At 37.1% G+C, this 17,060-nt stretch overlaps 1 protein-coding gene across 1 annotated transcript in view; it reads left to right on the top strand.

The window, feature by feature from the left end:
• Positions 1–17,060, top strand: part of Rab3GAP1 (RAB3 GTPase activating protein subunit 1) — a 342,380-nt gene that overhangs the window by 43,309 nt on the left and 282,011 nt on the right. Inside the window, exon 6 of the mRNA XM_090380465.1 lies at positions 14,742–14,861. Within this exon, the coding sequence (XP_090236591.1) occupies positions 14,742–14,861 (120 nt within the window). The remainder of the gene's footprint in view (positions 1–14,741; positions 14,862–17,060) is intronic.

Genomic DNA, 17,060 nt, shown 5'->3' with positions numbered 1-17,060 from the left:
TAGAGTGTAATACAATAATAGGGAAAGAAGTAGTTACCTATTTTGCATATACTAGTAATAATAATACGAGGGTTGTTTTAAAATTTCATGGCCTGAATATGAAAAGATAGCAGTACAGTGTCAAATTTTTTAACACTTGAAATAGTAACTTACCCAATTTCATGCAGTTTCAGTGATGCCTTTTTTTAATTATAGGTCCTGAAATCAACAAAGTTTTGAATGAGGAAGGATGGACAAAATCAGTTGCCATGCAGTTATCCAGTACTTGGGGAAAAGGGACTAATGCCAAAGGCAGTTCATGGGGATATGGTTACAACACTGGGGGAATATGCCCCTTCCTATCCCATGGTTAAGAAGTGGGCATCAGAATTTAATGAAGGAGGGAGAGTCTGGAAGATGACCCATGCTTTGGAAGACCTGCAGTGTCCATCACACCTGAAGTTGTTGACAATGTAAATGATCTGATGATGATTGATCAAAAGTGACAGTTTGGTACATTGCCAATGTCTTGGACATTTCATCTGAATGTGTGAACCACATAATAAAAGGTTCTAGCTATGAAAAAAGTGTCATCATGATGGGTCCCAAAGTTGTTGGCAGCAGATGAAAAAAAAACACAAGCATTTTCAAGTGAACATTTGCATTGTTTCCAAGCAGATCCAGCAAATTTACTTGTAGGTTTTGTGACCACAGATGAGACATGGGTTCATCACTTTCAGCCAGAAACAAAGGAGCAGTCGAAACAGTAGCAACACAGCTCACCCCCTCCAAAGAAAGCCAAGTCAATTCCTTTTGCTGGCAAGGTGATGTCACTGATTTTTTTTTTAATGCAGATAGAGTGCTGCTAGTGCCTGTAACTGCCTAGCTTTCAGAAAGGCCAGACAGTCACAGAGGTATATTACGCAGACTTTGTGAGGTATTTGCTTGAAAACATCAAAGACAAACTCTGAGGAAAACTTAGTAATGATATCTTGTGTCCACCAGGACAACACGCCTGCTCATGAGTCTGTCTTTGCCATGGCTGTGCACTGTATGAGTGCAGCTTTGAAATCTCAGACCATTCCACCAGATCTAGCACTGTCAGATTTTCACCTATTTCCTACTTAGAAAAAATACCTGGCTGGCATCCATTTTCCCTGCTCAGTGATATCATTGATGCAGTGCATTCATTCCTTGGGGCCCAAGAGAAACCCTCCTTTGCAGCTGGAATGAATGCATTGTAGCATTGGTGGCAAAAGTGTATTGCCTCCAAAGGGGACTATTTTGAAAAGTAACATGTTACCAGATTCCTCAAATAACCTTTCATACTCAGGCCACAAACTTTTCAAATGCCCCCATAGCATAGCTGTAACAGCATAACTAAAAGAGAAGATTTGAAACTTCATAGCTAATTGTTTTATTTAAAATGGAACCATCCCAATTAGGCTTATAATCGCAGAAGAAATTAAAAGTTGGAGAGTAAAATGACTGAACTTATTTTATTGTTTTATTAATCTTAGTTATTCATGTGCCAGTGAAATTTCTTCTGTTTTAGGTGTTGCATGTGTGTGAAATCTTTTAAACTTGCATACTCATCTTCTCTTTGTATGGTAGTGGTGGTAGTAGTAGTAGTGGCATGTGATGCAAGACAGCAAGTGTATGAGCTTATGCAGCATCAGCCAAAAAATAAATAAAAATAAAAAAAATAATAAAATAAAAAAAATTACACAACGATTCTCTCTAAATGGTTGTCCAGTTCCTCCTTAAATTTATTTAACCTATCAACTTCCACGACAGATGGAAGTTGATAGGTTAAATAAATTTAAGGAGGGAACAAACTTCCACGACAGATGGAAGTTTGTTCCAGCAATTAATCACCCACTGGCTAAAGGCGAATTTCCGCACATCTATTCTACATCTGTCTTTCCTCAATTTGAATTTATGCCCCTTTAGGTTCGTAATCTGAACAAGGGGAAGACTCCCATCAGAATTCAGCGTACTCAACCCATTCAAGACCTTATACACCTCGATCAGATCACCTCGCAGGTGCCTAGTCTCCAACTGCTGCAATTTGCAGAACTTAAGCCTCTCTTCATAAGAGGATCCCTTCATTCCCCTCACCAATCTTGTTGCCCTTCTCTGTACACGCTCAAGCAAATCTACATCCTTCCTAAAATGAGGCCTCCGGACCTGTACGCAGTACTCAAGGCGTGGCCCGACCATTGCCTTTTACAGAGGGACAATCACCTCCTTTTCCCTGCTAGCAAAATTCCTGTATATCCTTGACAAAACCCCATGACCTGCCCTGGCAGCCTGTCTGCATTGCTCAGAAAACTGCACATCTGACTGCACAAGTACTCCCAGGTCTTTTTCATTTTCTACCACCTTAAGTGTAGTACCACACAGTTGGTACATTTCTCTGGGGTTACTTCAACCCATGTGCAGTACTTTGCATTTGTCAAAGTTAAACTTCAGTTGCCACTTCTCAGCCCATCTGCCCAAATTTTATAGACCCTGTTGCAGTAGCACACTGCCATTACTGTCATTAACAACCCTGCCAACCTTTGTATCATCTGCAACTTCGACACTAAGCCTGATATACCTTCATCAATATCATTGATAAATATACAAAACAACAGTGGACCCAACACCGAAACCTGTGGGACTCCACTAATAACATTAGTCTATGAACCCATTGATTACAACCCTCTGTCTAGCTGATAGCTTATGTTTTTTTTTTTGTCTCCATTAACTTGTCTTCTTCTCCTTTGAATGTCTTCATCTTTATTATCAATGATGGCCTTTGCAGCTTTTAAATTGGTAAAAGCATTCGGCCTGTCTTCTGTAGCTATTAATTTTTGTAGCTACAGTGTGTTTTTTTTTTTTTTTCCAACCTTTTCTTACATCCTTTGGTTTTCAAGGTTCAGGAATTCTTTGATATGAGTGAATCGACTGCATCAACCTTCTTAACGTTATCCAAGATAGGCTCTTTTGTGGTCTAGTTCCCTATTTTTTTTTTTTTTTAATAACTTTAGTTAGCTCTCCTAATGCAAAGTAATTTTAAATACAACCAGGCCATCATTTTTTCCAAGTTTCATTTCATATTTGATACCTTAATTTCCTTCCACACTGGAAGGAAATGAGAATGAGCATAACCTAACCTAAACAAACAAGTCAGTCAGTGGTGGATCCCAACTCTGTACAGTTCAGTTTAACTTTTCAGTGGTGGATCCCAACTAGAAATGTGCAATATCTCAAAAATGATTCACTTAAGGACCCATGTTTACTAGGCTTTTTTTGCATATTGTAGTCTGTACAGTTCACCTTTAAATTATTGACCATCACTTTTGAAACACCCTGTGTATATATATATATATATATATATATATATATATAATATTTAAAATATGTATATGTTATATATTACAATAATATAATTATAAAATTTACATTTCATAATATAAATTATATATACAGGGTGTTTCAGTTAAACGTTTCAGAACTTCTAAGAGGGGTAGGGTACATCCTGACAACTCGAAATCATATAGCAATGTGGGGTCGAAAATGCTTTCCTGAAGCGGTGTTGTACACAGAAGCACCATAAAGAAAAGAGACCGTAAGTGAGAAATCGTTTTAATAATACATGAAAAGAAGCAAAAGGTACATGGATTAAAGTAAGTGTTCGAAGTTTCTTCCACGGGCTACAATGCACGCCTCACATCTCCGACGCATGGACATCCGAACATTCTGGAATACTCCAGGCGAATTTCGAATTTCTTCGGCAGCTACTGCGATTCTTGCAACCAGCTCCTCAGCATTGTCAACACGGGTGTCATAAACTAGCGTTTTCATATGACCCCAGAAATAAAAATCAAGACATGATAGGTCGGGTGACCGAGCAGGCCAACGCACGGGACCACCACGTCCGATCCACTGTTGACCAAATGTGACATCCAGGTAGTTACGAACATCTCCGCTATAACGGGCAGGGGCTCCATCGTATTGGAACCACGTTGTCTGTTGCGTCGATGCAGAAATCTGTTCATCTCTCAAAAGTTGTGGCAATACTTGCTGCAGAAAGATCAAGTAGATAGGTCCGGTTAGACGACACGGTAACAGGTAAGGTCCGATGAGGTGATCTCCCATAATACCGGCCCATACATTGACCGAAAATCGAATCTGTGCTGCACGACGTCGTATTGCATGCGGGTTCTCGACCGCCCAGATATGGTCGTTATGCATGTTGAAAATTCCTTTCCTTGTGAAGGAATTTTCACGGTCATATGAAATCGCTAGTTTATGACACCCCTGTTGACAATGCTAAGGAGCTGGTTGCAAGAATCGCAGTAGCTGCCGAAGAAATTCGAAATTCGCCTGGAGTATTCCAGAATGTTCGGATGTCCATGCGTCGGAGATGTGAGGCGTGCATTGTAGCCCGTGGAAGAAACTTCGAACACTTACTTTAATCCATGTACCTTTTGCTTCTTTTCATGTATTATTAAAACAATTTCTCACTTACGGTCTCTTTTCTTTATGGTGCTTCTGTGTACAACACCGCTTCAGGAAAGCATTTCCGACCCTACATTGCTATATGATTTCGAGTTGTCAGGATGTACCCTACCCCTCTTAGAAGTTCTGAAACACCCTGTATACAGTATACAGTGGACCCCTGCTTTACGATATTAATTTGTTCAAGAGAGACACCATCGTACCTTGAAAATATTGTAATGTGAACCAAATAACACTGTTTTTTGATAATTCATTCCAAGTCTTCGGAAGTTGAAATTTTTGCTATATAACTAAGCTATCTCTGTAAAAGGTGATTTTTTATAACAGAAATTGTATTAGTTTTATATAGAATACTGAATACCGTTTTTCCAGTGTATACCATGCACCTTTTATCTAAAAATAACTCACCCTAAAATTGTGGTGCATCTTATACACCGGAATAAACAGAGCATGATACAAATTAAAGAAAAAAGATAAAAGATGCTGATGGTGCCACACATTTTTACTTATTCCCCTCCCCCACCAAAAATGTTATTTAAAATGATAATTGATAATTATAAACATTAAAAAAAATAAAAATCGTAATTTTCATTTAACTTACATTGGAAAAGCTGTGTTAATGGTGGTGTGGTGATGGAGCTGGAAGAGATCTTTTACCCTCAAGATATCAGGACAACCTTCAGGATCTGGTGTTCTTTCCGATTGCTGCCTCTTGCTACTTATGGTATAAAAACTGTCCAAAGGTTTTGCTTTTGGCGCTTTCTCTGAAGGTTCTTGAAATAACTTAACACCTGATCTTCAAATTTGCAGGTCATCAATTCAGTGGTTTCAATATCCGGGTTTTTTCTTACTGTCCTCTTCACAATAACCCATGCAGCAAACGTCATTAATTTCTTGAGTTGTTGCTGCACAGTCATCCTCCTCATGTTCCTCATCTCCACTGTCATACTTGCCCATCTGCTCTAATTTTGCTGTCTTCTTTTTGCTGTTTAAACACTCTGGGAGTTTGAGTGGTAAACCAACATTGGCTTAAGTTTAAAATCATCACAGGCATTGGATCCTAATAGTAAAATAAGCCTATCCTTCACGGGCTTATGACCAGGCAACAAGGCCTCTTCTTTTGTGATGTATGTTCGCCTAGGCCTCCTTTTCCAAATGAGGCCTGTTTCATCTGTATTAAAGACTTGTTGAGGAAGGTAACTCTCCTTCTCAATGAGCTTTTAAAACTCCACCTTAAAAGTTTTCAGCTGCTTCTTCCTGTTCAGCACTGCAAGCCTCTCCATGCCTTATGGCACTTTTAATATCGGAACTTTTTCTAAAATGGTTGAACCAACCTTTGCTGACTGTAAAGTCTCCATATCGCGTATCACTAGCTGAAGGTGTTTTAGTCTTTAAGTCCTCAAAAATCTGCTTTGCACGTTCACAAATGTATTGTCCAGGAACTGTATCACTCTTCATTTGTTTTTCTTTTATCCACAGCAACAAAAGCCTTTCTATTTCTACAATCAGTTCTCTGCCTTTTTGAACAGTGTTAGTTCATCACTTTAACTTTTTTAAGGTTTTCTTTTTGTTTCACTATGGTAGAAATGGTTGACTGTGAAAAACCATATTTGCGCACCAATGAACTAATTTTAGCACCATCATCATGTTTTTCCATTATTTCTTGTTTAATTTTAATTGAAATTTTCTTCTTACTGCCATTATCAAATCTCCCAACCAGACGTGCTGTCTGGTTGGAAGATTTGATAATGGAAAAGATTCAACTACTGGTGGAACGAAGAGTGCACAAAAGCAAAGAAATAAAAAAATAAAGCATTCGATTTATTCCATCGATCTCCAACCACAGCTAATCTAATGAGTTACAAGAAGCTAAGGGCAAAAGGGCGTTTCATTCAAAGGCAAGCCAAGAAAGATTCTTGAACTCAGTTTGCATCTGTTATCAATAGAAATACCAACTCCAGATTAATATGGAAGAAAATTAGGCAGCTTTCTGGGACATTTCCAATCATCTCTTCCCCAATTCTTTCCTGCAATGGGCAAGAACTCTCTGCTCCTCTAGATATAGCGAGTGCCTTGGGCAAAACCTTTGTCCAAGTCTCAGCTGCATCAAACTACACTCTGAATTCCAGAAAATTAAGACCACCACCGAACAGAGATCCCATCAACTTTCGAACCTCACGTATAATCAGCCTCTTCAATATTGTGAACTTTTACAGGCCATCAGAACAACACGAAACAGTGCCGCTGGGCCAGATGGCATATATTATGTCATGCTGCAGCATCTCAGTGGATCTTTCTGAAAAATATTTATCCAACCTCTTGGCACCATGCTACAGTTTTGGCCTTTTTGAAACCTGGAAAAGATCCCTCCAGTCCTAATAGTTACAGGCCAATCTGTCTGTCAAGTTGCCTTGGTAAAATCCTTGAAAAAATGATCCACAGTTGACTCATTTGGATCACTAAAACTTAACATCTACTGAGTAATTGTCAACATGGCTTTTGCAAAAACAGGTCCTCCTTAGATCTGATGATCAAGGCTGAATCTGAAATTCACAATGCCTTTGTGTAAAACGAACACCTTGTAATGGTCTCCATAGATATAGAGAAGGCATTTGTTACTACGTGGCAGTATAGCATTCTCAGTGACCTTCATAACCTTGGTTTATGAGGCAACCTGCCTATATTTATTAGGAACTTCCTCCAGAACCACTCTTTCCAGGTTCGATACCAAAACTCCTTTCCTTCTATGTTCTTGTAGAAAGAAGGAGTACGACGGGTCGGTATTGAGTGCAACCCTATTTGCCCTTAGAATTGATTCCATTACAAAAGAACTGCCAAATACAGTGGAGCCGTATCTTTATGCTGACAATCTCTCTATTCTTGCCATTCTCAGAACACGAGATCTATTGAGCGTCAATTGCAGATTGAGCTCAGCCCTCAAAAGTGGGCTGAGCTCAATGGATATCGTCTTTCCCATCACAAAACAGTTGTGATCCATTTTTGAAATCAACATAAATTGCATATAGATCCTGAACTTCGGATATCAAATTCCAATTGCCAACAATATCAGATTCTTGGGATTGATTCTTGACAGCAAGTTAAACTTCTTTGTGCACATTAAATTAATACGTACTACCTGTCTGAAAAAGCTGAACATGCTAAGAGCTTTATCTGCCTTGTCTTGGCGAGCATATTGTACAACTTTGCTGCTCTTATATAGAGCACTGATTAGATCCCATTTGGATTATTGTGCCCCAGTTTATGATTCTGCCTAAAAGAGTGTATTATGCTGGCTCGATCCTGTACAACACAATGTGTTGCAGATTGCTCTTAGTGCTTATGGGACATCTCCAACCTATAGTCTATATATTGAAGCCCATGAGCCCCCTCTGTACCTCCACAGAAAAATGTTACTACTTAAATATGCAACCAAAATACAAAATTGTTCTCTGCACCTCATTCAGCCATACCTCTTTAATCCACCATTTCACAATCTCTATAGAAATAAACCAAGTAAAATATGACCAGCAGGCCTACGGCTCCTTGAAATATCACAAAATTGGAATGTTCCTCTCTGCAATAGGCAGCAAGTAGATAAAGAATTATTTTCACCCACCATGGACTCCCTTTCCTCAACTGACCTGTGATACTTATTTTCTTCAATGGGAAAAGAATCATCTACTGACTCTGAATGTGCAACAGCTCCATGCTAGCCATATTCAAAACCATGCTGACTTCCTCCCGATATATACGGATGGTTCCAAATCTCATTCAACTCTTGGAGCAGCAGTGGTGTTTCCCTCTGCTATCATATCAGCTTTTCTTCCACCCAAGTACAGCAACTTTTCAGCAGAATTAGTTGCAATACAATTAGCTCTAGAAATATTAACTCTTCACCGATCTGCAAAATATTTAGTTTACACCGACTCAGCTCAATTAGAGCGATGGAGAATCCATCTCATAAGGATCATGGTTTTTAAAATCAAATCAGGAATTTTCTGTTGAAAATTGAAGACCCGCAACAACTAGTGAAGTTTTGCTAGATTCCAGCACATTCAGGCATTAAAGGAAATGAACTGGCTGATATTTCTACTAAAAATCCATCGACTTTAGACTTAACCTCTGTCTTTATTCCAGCCTCTGATTATAATATCATACAAACAGCATACCATGCACAGTGGGCAGAGCTGTGGCATAACCACAACTCTGTCCACCGTGCAAACAAATAATAAACTTTTCCAGTTGAAACAGAACCCAAAATTTTGGCACTCAAGCATCCAAACAGTTCGGGGAGAAGAAGTGGTACTTGCACTGATTAGAATAGGGCATACTCATCTGACTCACCTCCATCTACTCACAGGTGATGATCCTCCTCAATGTCCACACTGCTCTGAACATCTAACAGTCAAACATATTTTGATTGACTGTTCACATTATGAACAACATCGAATTTCTATATTTCATTCTCTGGCTAATCTCCAAGAACCGATAACATTAAATCATATCATTGGTGAGGAGGCAAATATTAATGAACTTTTCTGTTATTTGAAACAAATAGGAATGTATGAATTACTCTGATTAGTTTCTGAGCTGAAATGAAATTGAACTGGCTTCATATTAATTATTTTTTAACATTCCTATGAATAGGCACACTATAGCCACAGCAGCTTGTGCACCATTAAGCACCCATACCACATATACACAAACTGAATATTAGTAGTAATTTTGAAGTATCATTATAATGAAATGTCATTAAGTGAGGCATACTGTGCTCTGTATGTGCATATTGGCATGAAGTTTATTGTAACCAAAAGTCATTAATTTTCACAAAAGCTATTAACTGTCTAGTGGGCATATCAAAAAAGTCATGCCAGCAGCTACATTGGTGTACAAAGTTCACCATTTGGTTTTTTGAAGGAAAGACTAGAAATAATTTAAAGGTATCCACTTTGAAATACCATCCATTATTTTAATAATGAAAAAGATACAGTGAAAAATTTATATTTTTAAATGCAACAGTACTACAGGGAACCATTAAAGATAGCTGTCTTTGTTGACTCAAAAAATGTTACACAGCCAGGTGCACTGGTGTATTGCACCTGGTGCAAAAAAAAAAAAAAAAAATTTGAGTATAAAACAATTTGAAATAGATGAAATTGTTTGTACTTCATTATTTCAATGTCTTTCACTTGTAATTTTAATTTTTTTCATAAAATTGATTGTGGTAAGAAAAAACTGAGTGCATTGTCACTGTTTAATAAAATAATTAACTAAATAAAAAAAATATATATAAATAATAAAAATAAAAAAAAATAAAATAAACAACCTATGTGTTTTCCTCTTTGTGCACATAACTGTCCAGCTAACCTTTGAATTACCCCAAGCTGTAGCATCAACTAATCGTAGAGCTAACTTATTCCAGTAATTAAGATAGATGCGTGACTGTAAATTTTATAACAAATGAAGTGAACATTAACTATGAATCCATTTGCACCATAATGCCATGCATGTCTAAGGTTCCTGCATGTCTAAAAGTGGCAGCCTGATGGGTTCTGAGATTGTTGGCATCTCCTCAAAAGCTCCACAGGAAAGAGTATTCTTCACAGTTGTTAGAGCTTTGTAGTGAGAATGTTGCCATTTCTTTGGCCAAATTGTGATGATAGTAATAGCCATATAGTACATGGAAGTCACAGGCTTTTGCTGAACTGGTTGAAGAAAAAAAAATAGTTAAGAAAATAAAAATTGTTTGCTTCCCTCCTTATGCAGGTAATTATTCAGTTGATTGAACTTTGAATTTATTCACACTGTCAGCCACAACTACTTGCAAAGGCAACCTCTTCCAGCAGTCAATGACTTACTAGCTAAAAGAAAACATCCCACAGTCTAGTCTAATCCTCTTCCCCTGTAATTTGAATTTATGGCTCCTAGTTCTGGAATTATTTATTCCAGACTAGGGGAAATTCTGGAAAATTTTGCATTCATTCATTTCACTAACCCCTCTCAGAGCCTTATAGACCTCAATCAGGTCCCCTCCGAAGTGCTTGGTTTCAAAGCTCTGCAGCCCACATAATTGGAGCCTTTCCTCATATAGTCATTCTTTTGCCAATCTAACCATACAAGTTGCCCATCTTTGGACCCTTTCAAAAAGCTCTGTGTCTTTTATCAGATGAGGTCTCTTACTTGAACACAGTATTTCAAATATAGTCTCACAATTGCCTTATGCAGTGGGACTATGACTTCCGTATCTCTACAGAATAATGTTCAATAAATCATCGATAGGACACCAAGGGCTTTACTGACAGCCTGTTTACATTGCTCAGAAAACTTCATATTAGTATTAGCATTAGTAGAGGCACATAATGCAAGAAAGCAAGCTTATACAGCATCAGCCAAAAAAAAAAAAAAAAAAACCTTCCCATTTCACTGATCCATTCATTCCAAATGTTTGTCTAGTTCTTCCTTGAATTTCAACAACAGATGGAAGTTTCTTCCAGCAATTAACTACCCACTGGCTAAAGGAAAACTTCCGCACATTTATTCTACAATTGTCTTTCTTCAGTTTGAATCTATGCCCCCTCAGGACATAGATTCAAATCTGAGAAAGATTTGAATCTATGTCATCTGAGAAAGAGGAAGAATCCCCTCAGCATTAAGCTCAGATTACCTCGCAGGTGCCTAGTCTCCAGAATCTGCAATTTGCAGAACTTAAGCCTTTCTTCATAAGTGCACCCCTTTGTTCTCTTCACCAATTTTGTTGCCCTTCTCTATACTCATTCTAGCAACTCTACATCCTTCTTAAAATGAGGCTTCCAGACCTGTATGCAGTACTCAAGGTGTATCCTGACCATTGTCTTATACAAGGGGATAATCACCTCCTTATCCCTGCTCTCAAAATTCCTGTATATCATTGACAAGACCTGACCTACTCTGGCAGCCTGTCCACACTGCTCAGAAAACTTCATATCTGACTGCACAATTACCCCATTTTTGGTTATTTTTTTTTTATTTATTTATTTTTTTTTACGAGCATTAGCAAGTAAGGCCATATTGCTCCGGGAATATGCGGTGGTCATTCCCTGACCTTTCTGCATCCTCCGTATTTGGTGGTCATGGGCTTAAACATCGGTCTAATCAAGAAGCGTGTGCTACGAACTGCTGCTCCTGCCCACCTGGCTATGGCGGCACCTAAAATTACCTCAAAGTCTCTTTCATTCTTCACTACCCTGAGTGTAACACCACATAGTTGGTACATTTCTCTGGGGTTACTGCTACTCATATGCAGTACTTTGCATTTGTCAATGTTAAACTTCAGTTGCTACTTCTCAGCCCTTCTGGCTATCTTTTCTAAATCCTGTCGCAGCAGCATACTGTCATTACTGTTATTAACAACCCTACCAACCTTTGTATCATCTGCAAACTTTGACATTAAGCTCGATATACCTTCATCAATATCATTGATAAATATACAAAACAACAATGGGCCCAACCCCGAACCCTGAGGGACACCACTAATAACATTAGTCCACATACAGCAGTACCCATTGACCACCACTCTCTGATTTCTCCCACTCAACCATCCTTTTATCCAATGTAGCAACTTACCCTTAATGCCATACTGCTCCAATTTGTATAGTAGTCTTCCATATGCAACAGTATCAAAAGCTTTCCTGAAATCCAAGTATATGATATCAAAATTATTTTTTGTATCCAGTTCCTTTGTGACCACATCATAGTATTCAATCAAATTGGTCAGACAAGACTTCCCATTGACAAACCCATGCTGTGTCTGAATTATTGCTGTAGTCTTGTCTAAATGATCCTGCAATGTTTCTTTAACAAGTGACTCCATTATTTTCCCTGGAACAGAAGTCAAACTATCAGGTCTGTAATTACTTGTCACCCTTTGATCCCCTTTGTGAATTGGCGATATATTTGCATATCTCCAGTCCGTGGGGACTTTCCCCCGAGTCCAAGGATGCTGTCATAATTATGACTAAGGGTTTGCTTACTTCCTTTGCTGCCTCCTTTAATATAACTGGTTAGATCCCACCACCCCAGGTGCCTTTCTTATGTTTAACTTCAACAATTTCTCCACCACTTTGCTCTCAGTTATTACAGAATCATTTAACTCCCTGTTACAGTTTGATAAACATCTGACTCTCTCCTCCTTGAATAACTCCTCATGTGTGAATGTAGATGCAAAATACTCATTTAGTTCAGCAGATATCTGAGAACGATCATCTACAGTCAAACCATTGATATCAAGTGGACCAATCTGATTCTTCCTTTTATAGTTCATATAAGTAAAGAAATCTTTGCTGTTTTTCTTTGCATCCTTTGCCAAAGATTTCTCATAATCTGCCTTTGCTTGCCTAACCTCCTTTGTGACTTGATTACAGACTAGCTTGTATCTGCCATAGGCTTCTATGTCGCCTGTAAATTTATGTGCATTCCATGCGTTTTTCTTCTCTGCCATGAGTCTCATTAGTTCATCTGACATCCATTTGGGCTTGAACCTAGAGCAGTATTTCTTAGTTGGAACAAAAAGCCTAGTAGCCTCCTTGAATGCTTTCCATTTAGAATTTGCTGTTGCTAACATTATTAGTTGGTCCCACTGTATAGAACCTAAAAAATTTCTGAGACCACTGTAGTTGCCTTTACGAAAGCAAAAACCCTTCTATTTACTTTTGATGGTATTTACACCTTTAAGTAAATCTCACATGAGTATACTGTGATCACTGCTACCTAGTGGTTCCTTTATCTGTAAATTCTTAATGCTTGAATAATCACTGCTGATAATCAGAGTATCTGGCTGTATTGTAACTCCCAGATCCCTTTCATCCTCTACTGTTTTTAATTCAACCCCACCAAGTGCATAATTTTTGAAGCCTATTCAAGTCAACCTGAAGGAGCGCTGCTTGGTACTGATCATTAATGATTCTACCAATCTTTGTCATCTGCAAATTTTGACATAATGCCTTCTATCCCTTCATCGATGTCATTTATGAAATGCTGATGGATGAATTCTGAGTACATCACTGTGATTCAGAAACAAAACATATGATCAAACAATGGAAACATTCATCTTCACCAACACCTAAACAGCCAAGGTTCAATGGTCTGCCAACAAGGTTATATTGTTAGTCTTCTGAGACCATAAAGATATCATCCATATACCTTCCCACAGATTACCTCCCAAAAGGCAACAGCATCACTGGGAAGTACTACAGAAACCTCTTGGGAATGGTAAGAGAGGTTATCATGTTGAAGAGATGTGGAAGCAATCCACAGGTGTCCACTTCCTAGCCTGCAGTACTCCTGCTCACAAGGCTGCACTCACAGTAGACTTTGTAATCTGGTGCAGCTTTATAAATCTGCAGCATTCAACTTATTCTCCTGACCTCTCACTTTCAGACTTCCTTCTCGTCCTTAAAATGAAGAAACCATTACAGGGCTGCAGATTTCAGACTGATGAGGATGTTATTAATGAAGTTGAAGCCTGGTTTTCTGCTCAAATCAAGGGACCATCTATTCAAGAGACCTGAAAGAGCCCATAGATGGGAAAAATGTGTAAATCTAGATGGCAGCTACATAGAGAAAGATGAAATTGCCAGCCAAGTGTCAAGATCCTTTACTCAAATATTTCTAGTTATGGGTAAATAGTTGTTGATCACACCTTGTATGTAACTTTTTAAAAATAATTCTATTTCTACTTTTATATTTTTGTAGAACCTAAACTCAAGCCCAATGACAATTCAGTAAGGAATTTAGTAATGTTGCTATTTCAATTTAGATATTGGAAGTGATTGGGTCAAAATGTTATTCTTACTTACCAATAAATCTTGTTTAATGCTTATTATATGGACAAGTATTTTCTTTATAACTAACCTGATAGTATTACAATGTATTACCATAATGTCGTTCTCAAATTAGGTGAATTTAGTAATTTTTTATGAAGACTTTCAAAATATGAAATTTCATAGTTGCAAATTGTGACTGAGCAATTTATTGTCTTTTGCTTTATGTTCTGAGGTCTTTTTGGCAACATATATGCTTCAGCACAGTTTTTTTTTTCCCCCTCACACTTTGCAACAGAATAAACACTGAAAGATTGAATTAGAAACTAGGCTCAACTTTTTATATGTATAATTTATCTTTTGTTTAAAATAATTTTTAAAATTAAAACTGAAAAAAATTAAAAGTTTACTCCAGCTTAATTTATTTCACTTAAAGTTGATACATTCATTTAATAGGTATGGTTTAAGAGATTTTGTAGTGATCCATCCTGCAAAGACCAATGAGGCTATCATGACAGAGGATAGAGGCAAACTTTTGTTAAGTTCTGTGTGTATTGCAGTAAACAACACTAATTGGTAAGAAATTGATAAAACCAACAAGGAATAATATATATATATATAATCCTTTTTTACATTTGAGTTGTGTACTTGAGGCAGACAATACCAGGGAAAAGTAAATATAATCTACTTAGTTTCCTAAATAAACCTTCATTTGATGTAATGCCTGATCATAAATCACTAGATCAACATCTTCACAATATAATGTACTTCTGTAGATATCTAACTCCATGATAGAGTTGCAAATTCTATTCTCTCACTTGCTGAGAGAGTATTACTTTTGTATTACATTTTTTGCCACAACCCTTGTACAAAATGACCTGTAAGTATTAAAAATAGCAGGCAGCTCAAGATGACTGACTAGGCCTCCCTCTGCACACTCACCTCATAGTGTTGAGTATAGAGTGGGTAGGCCCAGCATATGACTTCGAACCACTTGTTCTTTTCCTCCTTACTGTAACAATATCCATTTTGGTGGTAGTATTACACAAGGCCAAAAGACATCATCACTAACACCTACACTACTTGTATAATGCACTATCTGAGCAAAACTCATCCACGCTTAAAATCTTTAAACTATAATTTTTATCCTTAATTGATCCTTTGCTGTGCCCCCACCTGACAAGTCAAGTTCTGGGGACATTTCACCGCCCCTGTCCTGGGGAGTCTGATCTCTACTAGTTATCAGTAAACTCTTGTTTAATGGCAGACGTAAAAGCATTTAACTGCAAATGATTGTGATTCTTGTTAGCAAATACAACTAAAAATATTTTTTTATTTTTTTCTTTCTTCTTCCTTACAAACTTTAAACTTCCAAATCAGCAATTGCTAATATAAGTAAAAACTCATCAGTGCAAAATAGCTCAAAAAAAATATAAATAAAATATCTCAAATAAAAAAAAATATAAAATAAAATAAAGGCCAAAAGACACAAGGAAGGCTTTTATTGTATCTTACAAAAAAATCTATGCAACTATATCCTCCTATCTTCTCATACTCTTCCCATAGCCAGAAGGTATTGAACTACCTGCCCTTAAATTTTTCCACTTTTAAGTATAAGAATTTGTATAACTTATATATGGAAAGACAAAATATGTGATGCCTTCTAAATATCATGGCTGCCCCTTTTTATTTGTTATTACTAGGGGTGGAGAGGAACTATTGTTGAGGTATCAAAGTCAAAATTGTTCCCTGCACACCTAAATTATGAAAGAAACAGAAAAATTTACATAAAAATTTTTTTGTTATAGATTCAGTAGTTTAAATTATTACCATGGTTTGTTTAACTTTAAATGAGTGACTAGAATAATAATGCAAGTTTGTATGCTAAAACTGTTTTCATGTATAATTTTTAGTTTTAGTAATATTCTTTTGTATCCCTTAGTTAATTTTAGGTTTGAAAAATTTATTGAACATTTACCCATTTTTCTGTAATATGATTTAGCTTGTGTTTAAGCTGGGATAATCATCTGTATAAGTCAATAACAGAATGGCAACCTATATATAATGTTGTTTATATATCTTCCTTAAAAGTGTTAAGCTATCTGAATGGGAATTCAGTACCTTTCCTTTTCCTGTGACCTGTCCTTTTTTAATCCACCTTTCCTCATAACGTTGTTAGTCAGGTTTTAAATAACTTTAACAATTCTAACTCTTACTGTACCTTTTACTAGTGTGACTTTTATTTTACTAATCTTAATTAGTATTAGTATTTGCTATACACTGCAAGGAAGCCATAGTTGTGTGATGCACTGGCTAAAAAAAAAAATTAAAAAAAATATAAAATTAATAATAAAAAAAATAAAAAATCTGTGTGTTTCTTAATATGGATAACTTCCAAGTATATCCATATTAAGAAAATCCTACCCAAGCTGTCAGCTTCTACCACCCATGGAGACAACTCAACCACCACCACCCAGATGGCAGTGTTGTTTATTCGAGTAGTGCAATACCTGGTATCTCATTGTGAAGGTAGCCACAATATGAGATAAAATCAAACAATGCCTTTACACTACTTATGTAGTAAAAGTTATGGGTAAACTATGGTGTATTTACACCAATATTATATAGTTAATTTCAACCCATAACATATTATGCCTTGTGCATTTAGTCTTCTAAATATTATTATTACCTACACCATTTGGCATCTCTCATATTGTGGAATTAACTTCGCAACCGTGATGACATGTTTGCATTACCAGGGTACCTGCCTGCCCA

This window comes from Mastigoproctus giganteus, chromosome 8, assembly GCF_048544385.1.
Source record: "Mastigoproctus giganteus isolate SK-2022 chromosome 8, ASM4854438v1, whole genome shotgun sequence".
Classification (NCBI taxonomy): Eukaryota; Metazoa; Arthropoda; class Arachnida; order Uropygi; family Thelyphonidae; genus Mastigoproctus; species Mastigoproctus giganteus.
The sequence above is the reverse complement of the archived record's forward strand: the minus strand, read 5'-3'. Positions and strand labels throughout refer to the sequence as shown.